The sequence below is a fragment of the Phaseolus vulgaris genome, unplaced genomic scaffold (genome assembly GCF_000499845.2).
Source record: "Phaseolus vulgaris cultivar G19833 unplaced genomic scaffold, P. vulgaris v2.0 scaffold_14, whole genome shotgun sequence".
Lineage (NCBI taxonomy): Eukaryota > Viridiplantae > Streptophyta > Magnoliopsida > Fabales > Fabaceae > Phaseolus > Phaseolus vulgaris.
Genome location: NW_027174083.1, coordinates 663,941 through 676,326, shown reverse-complemented (window position 1 = coordinate 676,326; position 12,386 = coordinate 663,941). Strand labels below are relative to the sequence as shown.

The 12,386-nt window shown below is 32.8% G+C and overlaps 3 protein-coding genes across 4 annotated transcripts; all 3 read left to right on the top strand.

Moving 5' to 3' along the window:
- The first annotated feature begins 703 nt into the window (after positions 1 to 703).
- Positions 704 to 3,391, top strand: LOC137816953 (UPF0426 protein At1g28150, chloroplastic). Of its 2 annotated transcripts, none has more exons than XM_068620144.1 (4): positions 704 to 766; positions 850 to 954; positions 1,030 to 1,188; positions 3,067 to 3,391. In XM_068620144.1, the coding sequence occupies exons 2-4, from the start codon at positions 910 to 912 to the stop codon at positions 3,241 to 3,243; spliced, it is 381 nt and encodes a 126-aa protein (XP_068476245.1). In that variant the 5' UTR covers positions 704 to 766; positions 850 to 909; the 3' UTR covers positions 3,244 to 3,391. The 2 variants fall into 2 exon arrangements, with proteins under 2 accessions (XP_068476245.1, XP_068476246.1); XM_068620145.1 differs by having other exon boundaries at positions 749 to 766; positions 1,045 to 1,188.
- Positions 3,392 to 4,471: 1,080 nt separating this feature from the next.
- On the top strand, positions 4,472 to 5,570 carry LOC137816979 (NDR1/HIN1-like protein 6). Its single transcript, XM_068620172.1, has one exon. The coding sequence runs from the start codon at positions 4,643 to 4,645 to the stop codon at positions 5,390 to 5,392; it is 750 nt and encodes a 249-aa protein (XP_068476273.1). The 5' UTR covers positions 4,472 to 4,642; the 3' UTR covers positions 5,393 to 5,570.
- Positions 5,571 to 6,296: 726 nt separating this feature from the next.
- Positions 6,297 to 10,841, top strand: LOC137816949 (uncharacterized). Its single transcript, XM_068620136.1, has 4 exons — positions 6,297 to 6,868; positions 6,949 to 7,072; positions 7,167 to 7,281; positions 10,463 to 10,841. The coding sequence occupies exons 1-4, from the start codon at positions 6,726 to 6,728 to the stop codon at positions 10,522 to 10,524; spliced, it is 444 nt and encodes a 147-aa protein (XP_068476237.1). The 5' UTR covers positions 6,297 to 6,725; the 3' UTR covers positions 10,525 to 10,841.
- Positions 10,842 to 12,386: the final 1,545 nt, after the last annotated feature.

Sequence of the window (12,386 nt, the reverse complement as noted above, 5' to 3'; positions counted from 1 at the left end):
TATCCAATTCAAAAATAGTTGTTGGATTTTTAATAATCATAACACGGTTCTTACACAACTTTAAAAAAGAGAAATACATTAATTTTCTAAAAACTCAAACTTATTATATAAATTTTTATTATGATTATAAAAATAAGGAACAAATCATTTTGAACCAGTCATAAAAAAACATCTTTCTGCTCCGAAAAAATATCTGAAACATATTTGTGTACATAAATTTTTATTATCAATTTATATAATTATATATATATAAATCTGTGTCTCCGTGTCTTACATTTTAAAGATTATACATATTTTCATGTATGTGTCTGTGTCGTATTAATGTTTGTGTTGGTTTCTATGCCACATAGGTTATAGGTGATCGTGGAGGTTAGAATGATACAATACCTAATAGCATTTATATGAAGAAAAAAAATTAACATATTTTTTTCCGTATATTGTTTCTTCGAGAAACATCTTTACTAATAAAAAAATAAAAATAAAAACAGAGCCTTTTAGTAATGTTCTTTATCACTGATGGAGTTAGGTCATGTGTTCTAAAATGCTTCATATGACAAAAGGAGATTATTACACATCCAAATTGGTACTTGAAAAATAAATATGCTGAGTAATAAATTGTTGATTAAAATTTACATATAAATATTTTTTTATTAATATTGGATATTCGTATACAAAGATAATTTTTTCATGTTTTATCTGATAAAAAACTTACAAAGACCTATTTTCATAAGACAATGCACTATTTTTGTTTTCAAGACAAATTCGAGTATTTACTAAAAAATATCGTGTTTTGTAGATAAATAGATATAGAAAATTAGCATTTCTGAACTTTATTTTTCTTAATTGTAGAGAAAATTTCAGTTGGTAGAGAAGTGGAATCCATTGTGTTGAAGCTGAGGAAGCATAACAATGTCTCTCCTTCATTCTCCTCTGCTGTCGCTGCCATCTGCTCAGGTTCGTTATCTTCTTCCTCTATTCTTCCGTTCCATCTCAATTCCTCATTTTCCCTCTCATTAATTTAACCCACAGTGCTTGAAATTGAAGCAAGAAGCTAGGTTATTGTCACATGGACCAAGCATAGGAGGAATCAGCAGAACCATCCCTAGAACTGGGAAAAGGAATGGAAATGGGATTAAAGCCTTTTTCTTTAATCCTGTACAAGACCCCATCGTCAAAGACGCTCTCAAGGTATTAGAGAATATAATCTCAATTTTCCTCATGATACAGTGTTTTCATTTGCTGTTACGATTTCATGACACGTAGGATAGCATGTATGAAATGAAAAAAAAAAAAAACTTTTTTTAAGTGAATTTGACTTTAAAATGAAAAAGGAAAGGTGAATCTGCTCTTCAGATTTAATATGTTACGATCGAAATGCACTTTAGATTAAATCAAGAATGCATGGACACTCTTAGAGGAGCCATCTTCATCTGCAACTGAGTTTAGAAATGTCTGTTACTGCGAGGAAGAGGGATACACTACCTTAGTTAGACTTCAAAGTGTGCAAGATTTTTCGAACAAATACAGAAGTATCTCTTAACACCATGGGTAGCCCTGTAAAATACGTTTGGGATTTCAAACTGTGCTTACATTTTACTATCTTGTTGAATGTTTGTGGTTTACTGGTGGGACTATATGGCATGATTATAAAAAAGAACTAACATGTTATTCCAGAGTTGTGTCATGTGACCTTTGCTTCCAACATCAGAAGTCGGGTTAAGCTTAATTGTTGCTCATATTTTAAACACTTTTATCACTGGTCCGTAAACAAATGAGTTAGCAATAGCTAACACTGGTGGTGGGAGGTTTTTGTAGCGAAGTTTCAAGCAAGTTTACGCCAATCTATTGGAAATATGACATTCAATTATCAATTAAATAGATTTCTGTATACTACTGCTACATGTGCTGATTAAATTATCTCTACATCGGTATGCGATTCTTTACAGTTGTTTCTCCATCTTACGGTATCATACCAGTATCGTCTTTTCTAATTTTTGAATCACATAAGTAAACCACTTAATGTGATGGAAATCTTTTTTTTGGTGGATAATTGAAACTGACATTTCTAATTTGAGCATGAGCATTTTTGGATGCTGAAATATATGTCAAGTATACATAGAGATTCTGCTGTCAAAAAAATAGGCAGTCCTAACATAAACAGAATGACAACTTATTTTGAAAAAAAAAGAAGCAAATGATTTGTCTATTTTTTTCCTCTGTGGAAAGGCTTGTTTGACCTTTCCCTATTAATTACATTTATCTTTTATCAATTCGATTGATCTTTAAATGTAGTTCTGCGTTTTTATGTCTGTAAGTAGAGGACAAAGGTTTTCCAGTGCTCAATCTTTTGTGTTTTTTTGTCAATAACTCACATATGAACTTGTTGTAATGTTGATTATTTGTAATATTGCATATGGGATCAGTTTGGAGAAATTTTTCCATAAATGCTTTTAGGAGGACAAATAAGAAAGTAAAATTAAATTGAATTCTTTATAAGCTAAAATTAGCATTTGCATGAACTAATTTGTACAGGCTATTTCTTATTAGCTTCTCCAAAATCTGATTTTTATTTCATGCATGTGCTAATTTTTGCTTAGAGAGAACTTGATTGTTTTTTCTTCTATAAGTGTTTATGGAGAAGTTTTCTCCAAATAAACCCATGCAATTTATGCCTTCATGAACATGCCTCCTGTGTTTGAGTAAATTTTATGACAGAGCTGAGATGCAATTTATTGCGAAAGCATCGAATTCCTGCCCAGTTCATGGGTTAATATTTTATTGATTTTCTGTTTTATCCACAAAAAAATACAATAAAAAGTTGATTTTATGTTGCTAACTTGAAATAATGAAACTTATTACTTTGCTAAAATCCTACCGCCAATAACCTCAACTCAAATGATTACCTGTTAGTATTCCTTGACTTCTGACTTTTACCTGTTAGTATTCCTTGACTTCTGACTTTTAATTAACTTGAATTTTGTCACAATACTGTAGGCTGAAAAGGCCTTCTATTGGATTGAAAATTTGACGTGCTTTTATCACCTTTTGTCATTGCTATAATTGCAGGAACCAGTGGCATTTTTGGGTGGAATGTTTGCGGGTATTTTAAGGCTAGATTTGAATGAGGAGCCTCTCAAGGAATGGGTTACTAGGACTGTGGAAGCTTCAGGTATTAGCGAAGAAGGTTCGAATACAGAGGAGTCAACAACTGAGGCTGCTCCACTAGAGATTCAGATTGAATAACAAATGCAATTGTTTCTTCTGTACACAAATTTTATAAAACTTGCATAGGATTATTATGCTGACATTGCAATGGAAATTGGTTCAATTGGTCATGAATTATAATATTTGGATCTACATATGTGAAATGGAAAACATCTCTGTTCCTGTCTCTTCTTCCATTAAAGATGGTTGATTTTCGCATTCGAATTGGTGTGGTAACTGGGTTGTTCGGGTATCATAAAGTCTCTGTCTATTGTTATGCCAGCTAAATTTTATCCTCAAGTATTTTTTTAGAAATCAAATACAAATTATGCTTGACATTATTGATAATCGGACACCATTTGTTTTAACCTGATATACAACTTCCAAATTATTTTTTGCCTATCTTTATCTTGATATAATGGTAAAGTTGTTTAGTCTTGTAGGTTAGTCTCAGAAGGAGTTTGCTGAAGATGTATTTAATTTCTTGAGAATTCTGCGCACGAGGTCTGCATTTTAAAAATTGTTAGAGATATATACAAAGTTTCTCAATACTAAGTCAGAGGTGGCCTCATTTAAAGGCAATTATGGTCTACACAATAAATTCAAACACAAGCTTAGGAGTTGCGCTGAATAAACTTGTTTTTATTTAACCAATATAATTCCTAATTGCAACGGGCATGCAATACAAACTACCTCCGTATATTCGTAGTTGTATACACTCTTTGTTTGGTTTCAAGGAACATCCTAAGACCCCAATTGAAGTCAACTAATAGCTTGGTTAAGTTTTGTTAAGACCTAATTGTATTTACCTATATACCATAATGTCCTTTTTGTAAAGTGTGAAAAAGTAGCCTTAATGTGCAAGTAAGGTTTCTTTCATTGCCAAGCAAGTTTGAAAGGACGTGAATACGTCTATCTCCTCATTTGTGGCAAGAATTACCAGCTCTTGCCATGCATTTTTTACTGTCGAAATGATGATGCTTGGTGCATAACGCATTGTGGCAATATCAGTAAAGTGTAAAAATTCTAGTAAGACCAATCATACAATTAAATAATACAAAAATTATAAAGGTGTGAAGTTTGTATACCGTTCTTATGGCTTAATGCGCACGTATCTGTCAACCTGCATCTTTACAGGTGTCGTCGATGAAACAAAATGTGAAAAGCAACTCTTGTATCTGACGCAATGCAATATAGCAGTGTCAATATGTAGATGAACTACCACTGATCTATTTCGGTAAATAACAAGCAGTTTGTAGGTGAGGAAGGTAACCACACCACCGTACCTTTTGACAGGCCAATCAATCCAACTTCCAATAACATTTTTTATATTTAAAAGTCAAATAAGCGTGTATATAGGGGCAACAGGAGCTAGAAATAAAACTGTGCTTGCTATCATAAAATTTGAGAGAGAACAGCCCTCAGTAAATTTGTATTAATGGCAGATCATCAGAGACTGAGGATCCACCCTATGGAAGGGGAAGCACCACCTCCCCCAACAACCCCATTGGTACCTCCCGGCTCCTCAAGATCAGAAAAGGGTATCCCTTTACACCATCCTCCCCTGCTACGTTCTGTGCCAGCAGTATACTCTAAACCACGGAAAAGAAGCTGCTTCTGCAAGTGCATGTGTTGGACAATAAGCTTGTTTGTTCTCCTCCTCGTTATCTTGGCTGCAACTATTGGAATCCTTTACCTAGTCTTCAAACCAAAACTTCCAGATTACTCAGTTGACACACTCAGGATAAGTGATCTGAGGCTTAACTTTGACATGAGTCTGTATGCAAAGTTTGATGTGAAGATCACAGCAAACAACCCAAACAAGAAGATTGGCATCTACTATGAAAAGGGTGGAAAGATAAGTGTGTGGTACACAAACACAAGGCTTTGTGAAGGGTCACTGCCCCAGTTCTACCAAGGTCACCAGAACAAAACAGTGCTCAATGTGTCCTTGAGTGGTCAAGTGCAGTCTGGAAGCACCTTAATGACGGCACTGCAGCAACAACAGCAGACAGGACGCATTCCATTGGATCTGAAGGTGCATGCACCAATAGCCATCAAACTTGGGAGGTTGAAGCTGATGAAGGTCAAAGTCTTGGGAGAATGCCTGTTGGTGGTGGATAGCTTATCATCTAATAATCTCATAAGCATCAAGGCTAGCAACTGCAAATTCAGAATGAAACTTTGATTTCCATTATGAGAGACTTTGCTTTGCTTCATCTCATTTGTTTGTATTCTTTTTTTGCTTTTAAGATTGATTGGAAGACTTTTAATTCTTTCATGAATACTTTTTGAGTTCTAGATTTTGGATACTCCATCAAACGAACATCCGATTTATTTTTATATCATCAGCTATTATCTCAGTATTTTTTTCCTTCCTCTTTGCGGGTGTGTATCAGCATGGGGTGTCCATCAAACATTTTTCATGTTTCTTACACTTCTACTCTGCAGCAGTTCTACACAATTGTTTTGTTATCTTTTATCTTTTATCGTTTTTGATTTTGACAGTATATTCGGTGACAAGAATGTGCGACAAAATCACCCATTTAAGACAAAAAAAAAACACAGAAACGGCATGAATTAATCAAACTTCCTCCAAATGAAGGATTGGATTGAAGGAAGAGAAAAGAGTAAAGAACTACGACATAAAATGTTACAAATATACTTGCATTCTTGGTTTGGATGGTAACAGTTGGAGGACTGTGTCCTACTAACAGTGTTTAAATGCTGGTAAATGAGAAAAAAAAAGTTACAAATATCATAAATATGTTTGGTATATTTAAGATAATTTTAGAAATAAGATAAATAATTATATAAAAGGGAAAAATTTTTCATTTGAAACTTAATTAAAAAAATTGAAAAAATGTTACATTAGTGGATTAATTCTGAATAAGTGTTACACAACACTCAAATTCAATATTTTATTTGTGAAAGATTGAGCACACTAACCAATTTAAAACTACTAGATGTATGCAAAAAAAATTGTTCCAAAATGCACCCAAAAAAATGACTACAAGTTGATTATTCTTTAATATATACAAAAAATACTACCAAATGTATACTTAAAAAAAATCATGCAAATTATTCAAATTATTACTCTCAAGTTAACCTAGTTGATATTCATGCTGGTATTTCATATTTATTTAAATTACTATGTTTCATATTTATCTTAAAATTAATTTTGAATGTTTTATAGAAATATTAATAATAAAAGCAACCTTGTGTTACATTTATTTATATTAATATTTATAGGTTGAAAATATAATTTATGTATCACATTTTTTTAAATTATAAAATAAAATCCAAATAAAACATGGTATAAAGGAAAAACGAAGACAGGTATTGAACAGTAGGCACTGGGTGAGAGATTGGCTATTGAATTTGAAGGAGGTGAAGTTGTGAGTGTGGAGAAGGATTAGGGTTTTGTGTGCGTGTGTATAGAGTAAAAGAAGAAGGATTAGGGTTCGTGTATACGTAAATACAGAGAGATAGAGTAGAAGAAATTTTGATTGAGGGAAAAAATGGGTAGTGAAGAGGATTCGATCGAGCAAAGCGTTGCGTCCCGTCGCGAGAGATTGCTAGCTCTCAGAGCCGCTCAGGAGTTGTCCAGTGCTCCCGAACCAAAGGATGACGACGATGGTGAAGAAGAAGATCAACAACAGGAGTTAATATCTATCTACCTTCGTTGCCTTCTCTTTCTCTGATACACAAAAAATACTCACGGTTCTTGAAATTGCGTTGCAGAATGAAGTTTCGTAACTACGTTCCTCATGACAAGAACCTTCAGGAAGGGAAGCTTGCCCCTGCGGTGCTCCCCAAGTTCGAGGACCCTGTCGATGTGCCTCCACCCGAACCTCAGGTCCAGGAGGTACAACACTACTGCGTACTCCGTGGTGAATCCGTCATCTTTTTTCTCTGTCTCTTCGTTTTGTAATATGTATTTTTTTTATATAAAAAAATAGGATCCGTTTCTGAATATTGCCCCGAAGAAACCTAACTGGGACCTGCGGAGAGATGTGCAGAAGAAGTTTGATAAGCTGGAGAAGCGAACTCAGAAGGCTCTCTATCAACTCATGGGTACTTTCTCTTTGTCTTGTTGATTTTCTATGACACCTTGTTTCATGACATGAATCTTTATGCCATCTGCAAATACTTGCCAACTATTGATTAATGCTGGAAAACTTCGAGTTTGCTTTTAGCTCCCCTGTTTCATTTATTTGTCCCGTCAGCTTTGCCGTAAATGCTAATTCCTGTTGACAGATTAACCAAATTGTTTGTGATGATATTTGATTCATAGTGGTGTAAAATAAATTGCACCGCTTATTTTTTGTTTTCTTTCCCTCAATTTGTTTATTGTATTCAAAGGCGTTGCTGCATTTAGGTAAACAATTTTAGTTCACTGCTGGCTACTTTTTACTTGGCTCCTTTGGGTTGATATTTAGCAAAATGGTGGATCAGTTGGTGAGCAAAATGAGAAGAGACTATCTTGATCTCCTAAACTTGCTAAAGATTATGGAAGGGAAAGACAGATGGAAGAACAGAAACACAATTGATATCTTCTTTTTTACCAAATAGGAAGACCCAAATGTTTGTCTGGCATGTTCTTGCCACTGTGATGCCACTTGTGTGCCATATAGGCAATTTATGCTAGTCAATGAAATAGAGTCACTGTTTAGGACAAGGTGACATTTTTGCTACCTAGTAGCTACAAATTTTACTAAAACAAATAGAAGTGTTGGAAGTAGGACCAAAAACTAAACATTTGTTGAGGCTAACTTAAAAGACTGAAATGAAAGTGTATTCTGTGTCGGTTAATTATATTTGGGTCTTTATTTCCTTAATATTTATAGAAAATAAGTAGGATAAGTTTGTGTTTAAACTGAGGTTATCAAATCACAATTCAAATTGTCAATCAATCACCATTGAATTTTGGTTGTTTGACTAGAGTAGCACTGTTTTAAAAACATTTTACCAAAAAATATTGAAAACAACAAAATACATGGTCAAATAGGCTGATGATATCGCATGCAAGGTGTCATTTCATGTAGCTAGAGTAAGGAGTAATGTAGAACAGCACCTTCAATGGGAATGCAACAATGCATGCATGTAGTTTTTTTATGGTACGTGGTATTATTAATCTATTCTTATATAATAAAATAGTTTTCTTTCTTGAGAATGAAGCACGCACCTAAATTAACCAGCAGAAAAAGGAATGACAACTCAATCAGGTGCAAACTACAATGACTAGATTGTATTTTGTGTGACTTGACCTTCTCATTCCCTTTCCCAAACCGGGGCCCAAACTCTTCCACTGTGTTCCATTTTGTTACTGTGCTTCCTTCAGCCCATTGACCCCTACCTGGCAGTAACCCCTATCGCCTATTGATTTTTAATAATTTCCAAATAGTTGATTTTTTATTTATTTTTAAAATTAAAAAATGTAGCATTGCTGAACCTAAATTGGATTAGGCTGGTTCAGTTCTGTTTGGATTTGTTTTCCCTCAAACTCAAGCGGAACCAAATACTTCCTTTCCATACACTGCATAATGTCTACTAACATGTGATGTATCTGAATTAACGTAAAATATATTTTAATACAAATAGCAAATTTAACAGTTATTAATTTAGAAAACAATATCTATTAGCACAATAGTTGAACCAAATAATCTAATATTTTAGTGTTAAAATGTTATTATTATAAAACAGATAATGTTTGAACTAATATATATTATTTTTGTTTTGTAATACGTTACTATATTAGTAATTTATATAAAAGAACTTGCATGCTTGTACCGCTAGTTCCATCCTCATTGAAGGTGTCATTTGACTCATTTCACATGAGGCACCTTGCTATGAACAATATCAAGGTTTCATTTCCTTGCAAGGTGTCACGTAAAAGATTTATTACATTTGCCACCTTGCAAGAAGCAATGTGGAATGACTGACACCTTCAAAAGAGCCATTTCATGTTATTCCTTGAAGTAAGTCACATAGAAATACAATACTGCATTTCATACCAGCTTGCCTGCGGACGCAGTCAAAGCAACCTCATGTTGGTATTTAGTTTCTATATTTTTTGGTAAATTCTCTTTTAGATACTATTATTTAGTTAAACGGCTGAATTTTGAACTAGGAATTGACAGAACACTTTAACCCCTAAGGTTCAAGAAAGAAAATCATAAACCATGTTTCATTACTTAAAACGAAAACAAAGGAATATTTGGCTAAATAAGGTGTGCATTGAGTGACCGACTGACTGTTAAGCTTTTGTTTTAGAAAAATGAAAACAAAGCCACAAAACAACCAACTAGGATACATCGAGTGGCTGCTTGAAGTCTTCGCTTCAGAAAATTGATAACGAAGCAAGGGAATAACTAAGTAGTGGGGCCTTAGTAGTGCTCCTTCAATTTCTTTTAACAATTTAAACTTGAACTTTTACTTTCTAAAAGAAAATCTGAGTTGTTGAATCGTGTAATTCATATCAATGATATAGAATCACGTCAACTCACAAGGGCTGGTTTTGTGAGTGTCATGACTCATGATGCATCCCCCCTCATGTTTTCACTTGCCTTTTGTGGTTGTGAAGCATAAGTTCTCATGCCATGGTTGATTCACCTACTTGGGTTGGTGTCATCCACGACCTGACCCTTGGAAACTTATGGGATTCCTTCCGGAAACTTGTGGGATTCTGTGTGACTTATTTTAACACCAATGATGCATGATTGAAAATCGTTTTTTGACTTATCAAATTATATGAAATTATGAATTATTAGCTTAATCATATCAAATTATGCAATTCGAATCACAAACGGTAAGAATCTAATAATTTAGGCCTAAACAATAAAATTAATCCATTAAAATCCAACAGAAGTCTTATTCCAGTAGATGAAGTTAGGATCATTATCAGGAAGCCTGTTTAAGCCCGTATATTGATTTTTTAAGTTTACACACCATGTGTTCCTTTTGTTCTTCAATGAACTCTAGGTTGGTCCATATAAACATCCTCTTCTAAATTCCCATTCAAAAAGGCACTTTTAACATCCATTTATGTGAATCTAGGATATGTGACTACTAAATTTAGTATTATCAATTGCAAATAATTTATCTATATTCTATTTAGTTGGATAACAGAACTTCTCTTAGTTTTTCTATGGTCTGTGTTAGTTTTAATTTGTAAATACTACACCTTCATCTGAATTACTTGTGTAGTCGTGCCTTCTAATGAATTTGGAATCACTGCAATGCTTTTTTTAAACAGTGGAACAAGAGAAGCAAAAGCAATTGACTGAAGGAGATGATACAAATGGCACAGCAGAGTAGATTGCAATTTTTTACGGCAGCTGAAAGGTATTGAAGCAATATGTTGAGAACTCCTGTCCCATTTAAGCTTCTTATTATTAACCCATAAAGAATTGGAATCGGACACACTAGTCATTGCAATTTAACGGTGTATCGTGAATGTTGTACCATTCACTTCTCCTTCAATGAACAAGTATGTGTATATTATATCTGTTTCTGGAGGTGTATGTCCCTGGATTGTGTGATAGTTGTATTAATGGTAGTTACGTGCATAGAATTTTATTACCGATTCTGAATGCAAACAAGGATTAATCTGATTGGAATTTTGGGATTCATCATTCCTCTGACTGTCTTTTGTGCCTTTTGTCTTTTTTTTATTCTCAAATATAGTTGCTTAGGCTGCTATTGAATTTTTTTATATTTTTTTTCCATTTATTTTATCAGTTGCCATGTTTTTGTTTTCTTTCATTATTTTTCATGTAATGTCACGTGTTGTCTAAATGAGTTTTTAAAAAAGAAAACACCTTTTCTTCTTTTATGGCTATTGTGGAAATAGGGATTATTGATCTTTTGGGCAATAATATCCGAACCTCAGTGAATTATGTTCAGCATTGATGATATTTTTTTAAATACTTGCCCAAATGACCTATCTACCGCATTGTTTACATAAATAACCAGTTTTACTGTGTTGAGGAATGACACTTGGTGAGGCCCTGATTTCTCATCTGGCTATTCAATTTCTTTTTACCAATTGCTTTGAGAAATCAGTGGATGCTAAATCAATTTCTTAACGTTTTTTGTTTTTTTGAAATTTAGTAAATAATTATTAAAATTCATTGAAATAATTTCTAATTGTTATTCAAAAGGAAATTTGATATTTGTGAATACGTTTTTCTTATTAAATAATTTTTTAAACAATTGTTAAGTGTATTTTTATTTAAATTACGTAATTTGTCTTTGTAAATGCATTAAATTGAGTAATTAAATAACTCACAAATATTATTCAATATTTAAATTAAATATTGAATAAAAATAATACTGCATATAATAGAGTAAATTATTAAACTTTAACTATGACAAATATTATTTATAATTAGAGTATTTTTCTTAAAAAATCATACTAGTCAAGAGCAGAAAGTTAACATAAAAGTCGTAAACTCATCTGTTACTTTACAAATTAAACTTAGCCAAATTCTTATTTGGTCATATTCTTATTTTTATTGACATTTACAAATTGTATTTTCAAAATTTAAAGTTATTTATGCCTAAAAAATCCTAAAAAGAATTAGCTATTTTAATTATTTCAAAACACTACGAGTATAGATGATATCAATGATCACTAAACCTTAACATTTCACTCTATTATAAAAAAACTAAAATTAATTTAATATTTAGTTTAAATATTCATTCAGATTTTACTTTCTGCACCTCCCATTTTTGAATCTGCACTCCTCATTTTGTTTACATGCACCCCTCTTTTTTGAACCAACACCTCCACAATTTTCAAAATAACTATTTTGCTTTTCTTCAAAAGTGACTTTCAGATTATCTATTCTGATTTTATTTTTCAAAACACACCTTTTGGAATTCATAAAATACATTCTAAAACGTTTTCTAGAATAGAAATCTTATAAAAAATTTGGAACACATGAAATATATGGAACATGATTGGCAGAACAAACTTTCTGGAACTGGATTATCAGAAGAAATTAAATTTTCCATAACGTATGCAATATCTTCTGAAATGATTTTTCTAAAACAAGTTTTCCAGAACACAGGAAATAAAGAGCTATTTGTAACCATAATCCTTTGCTCTTCTTCAAAATGTAGTGTTCTCTTTCTCTTCTTCTGCTATGTGCAGCAACAACAACATCATGGCGTGG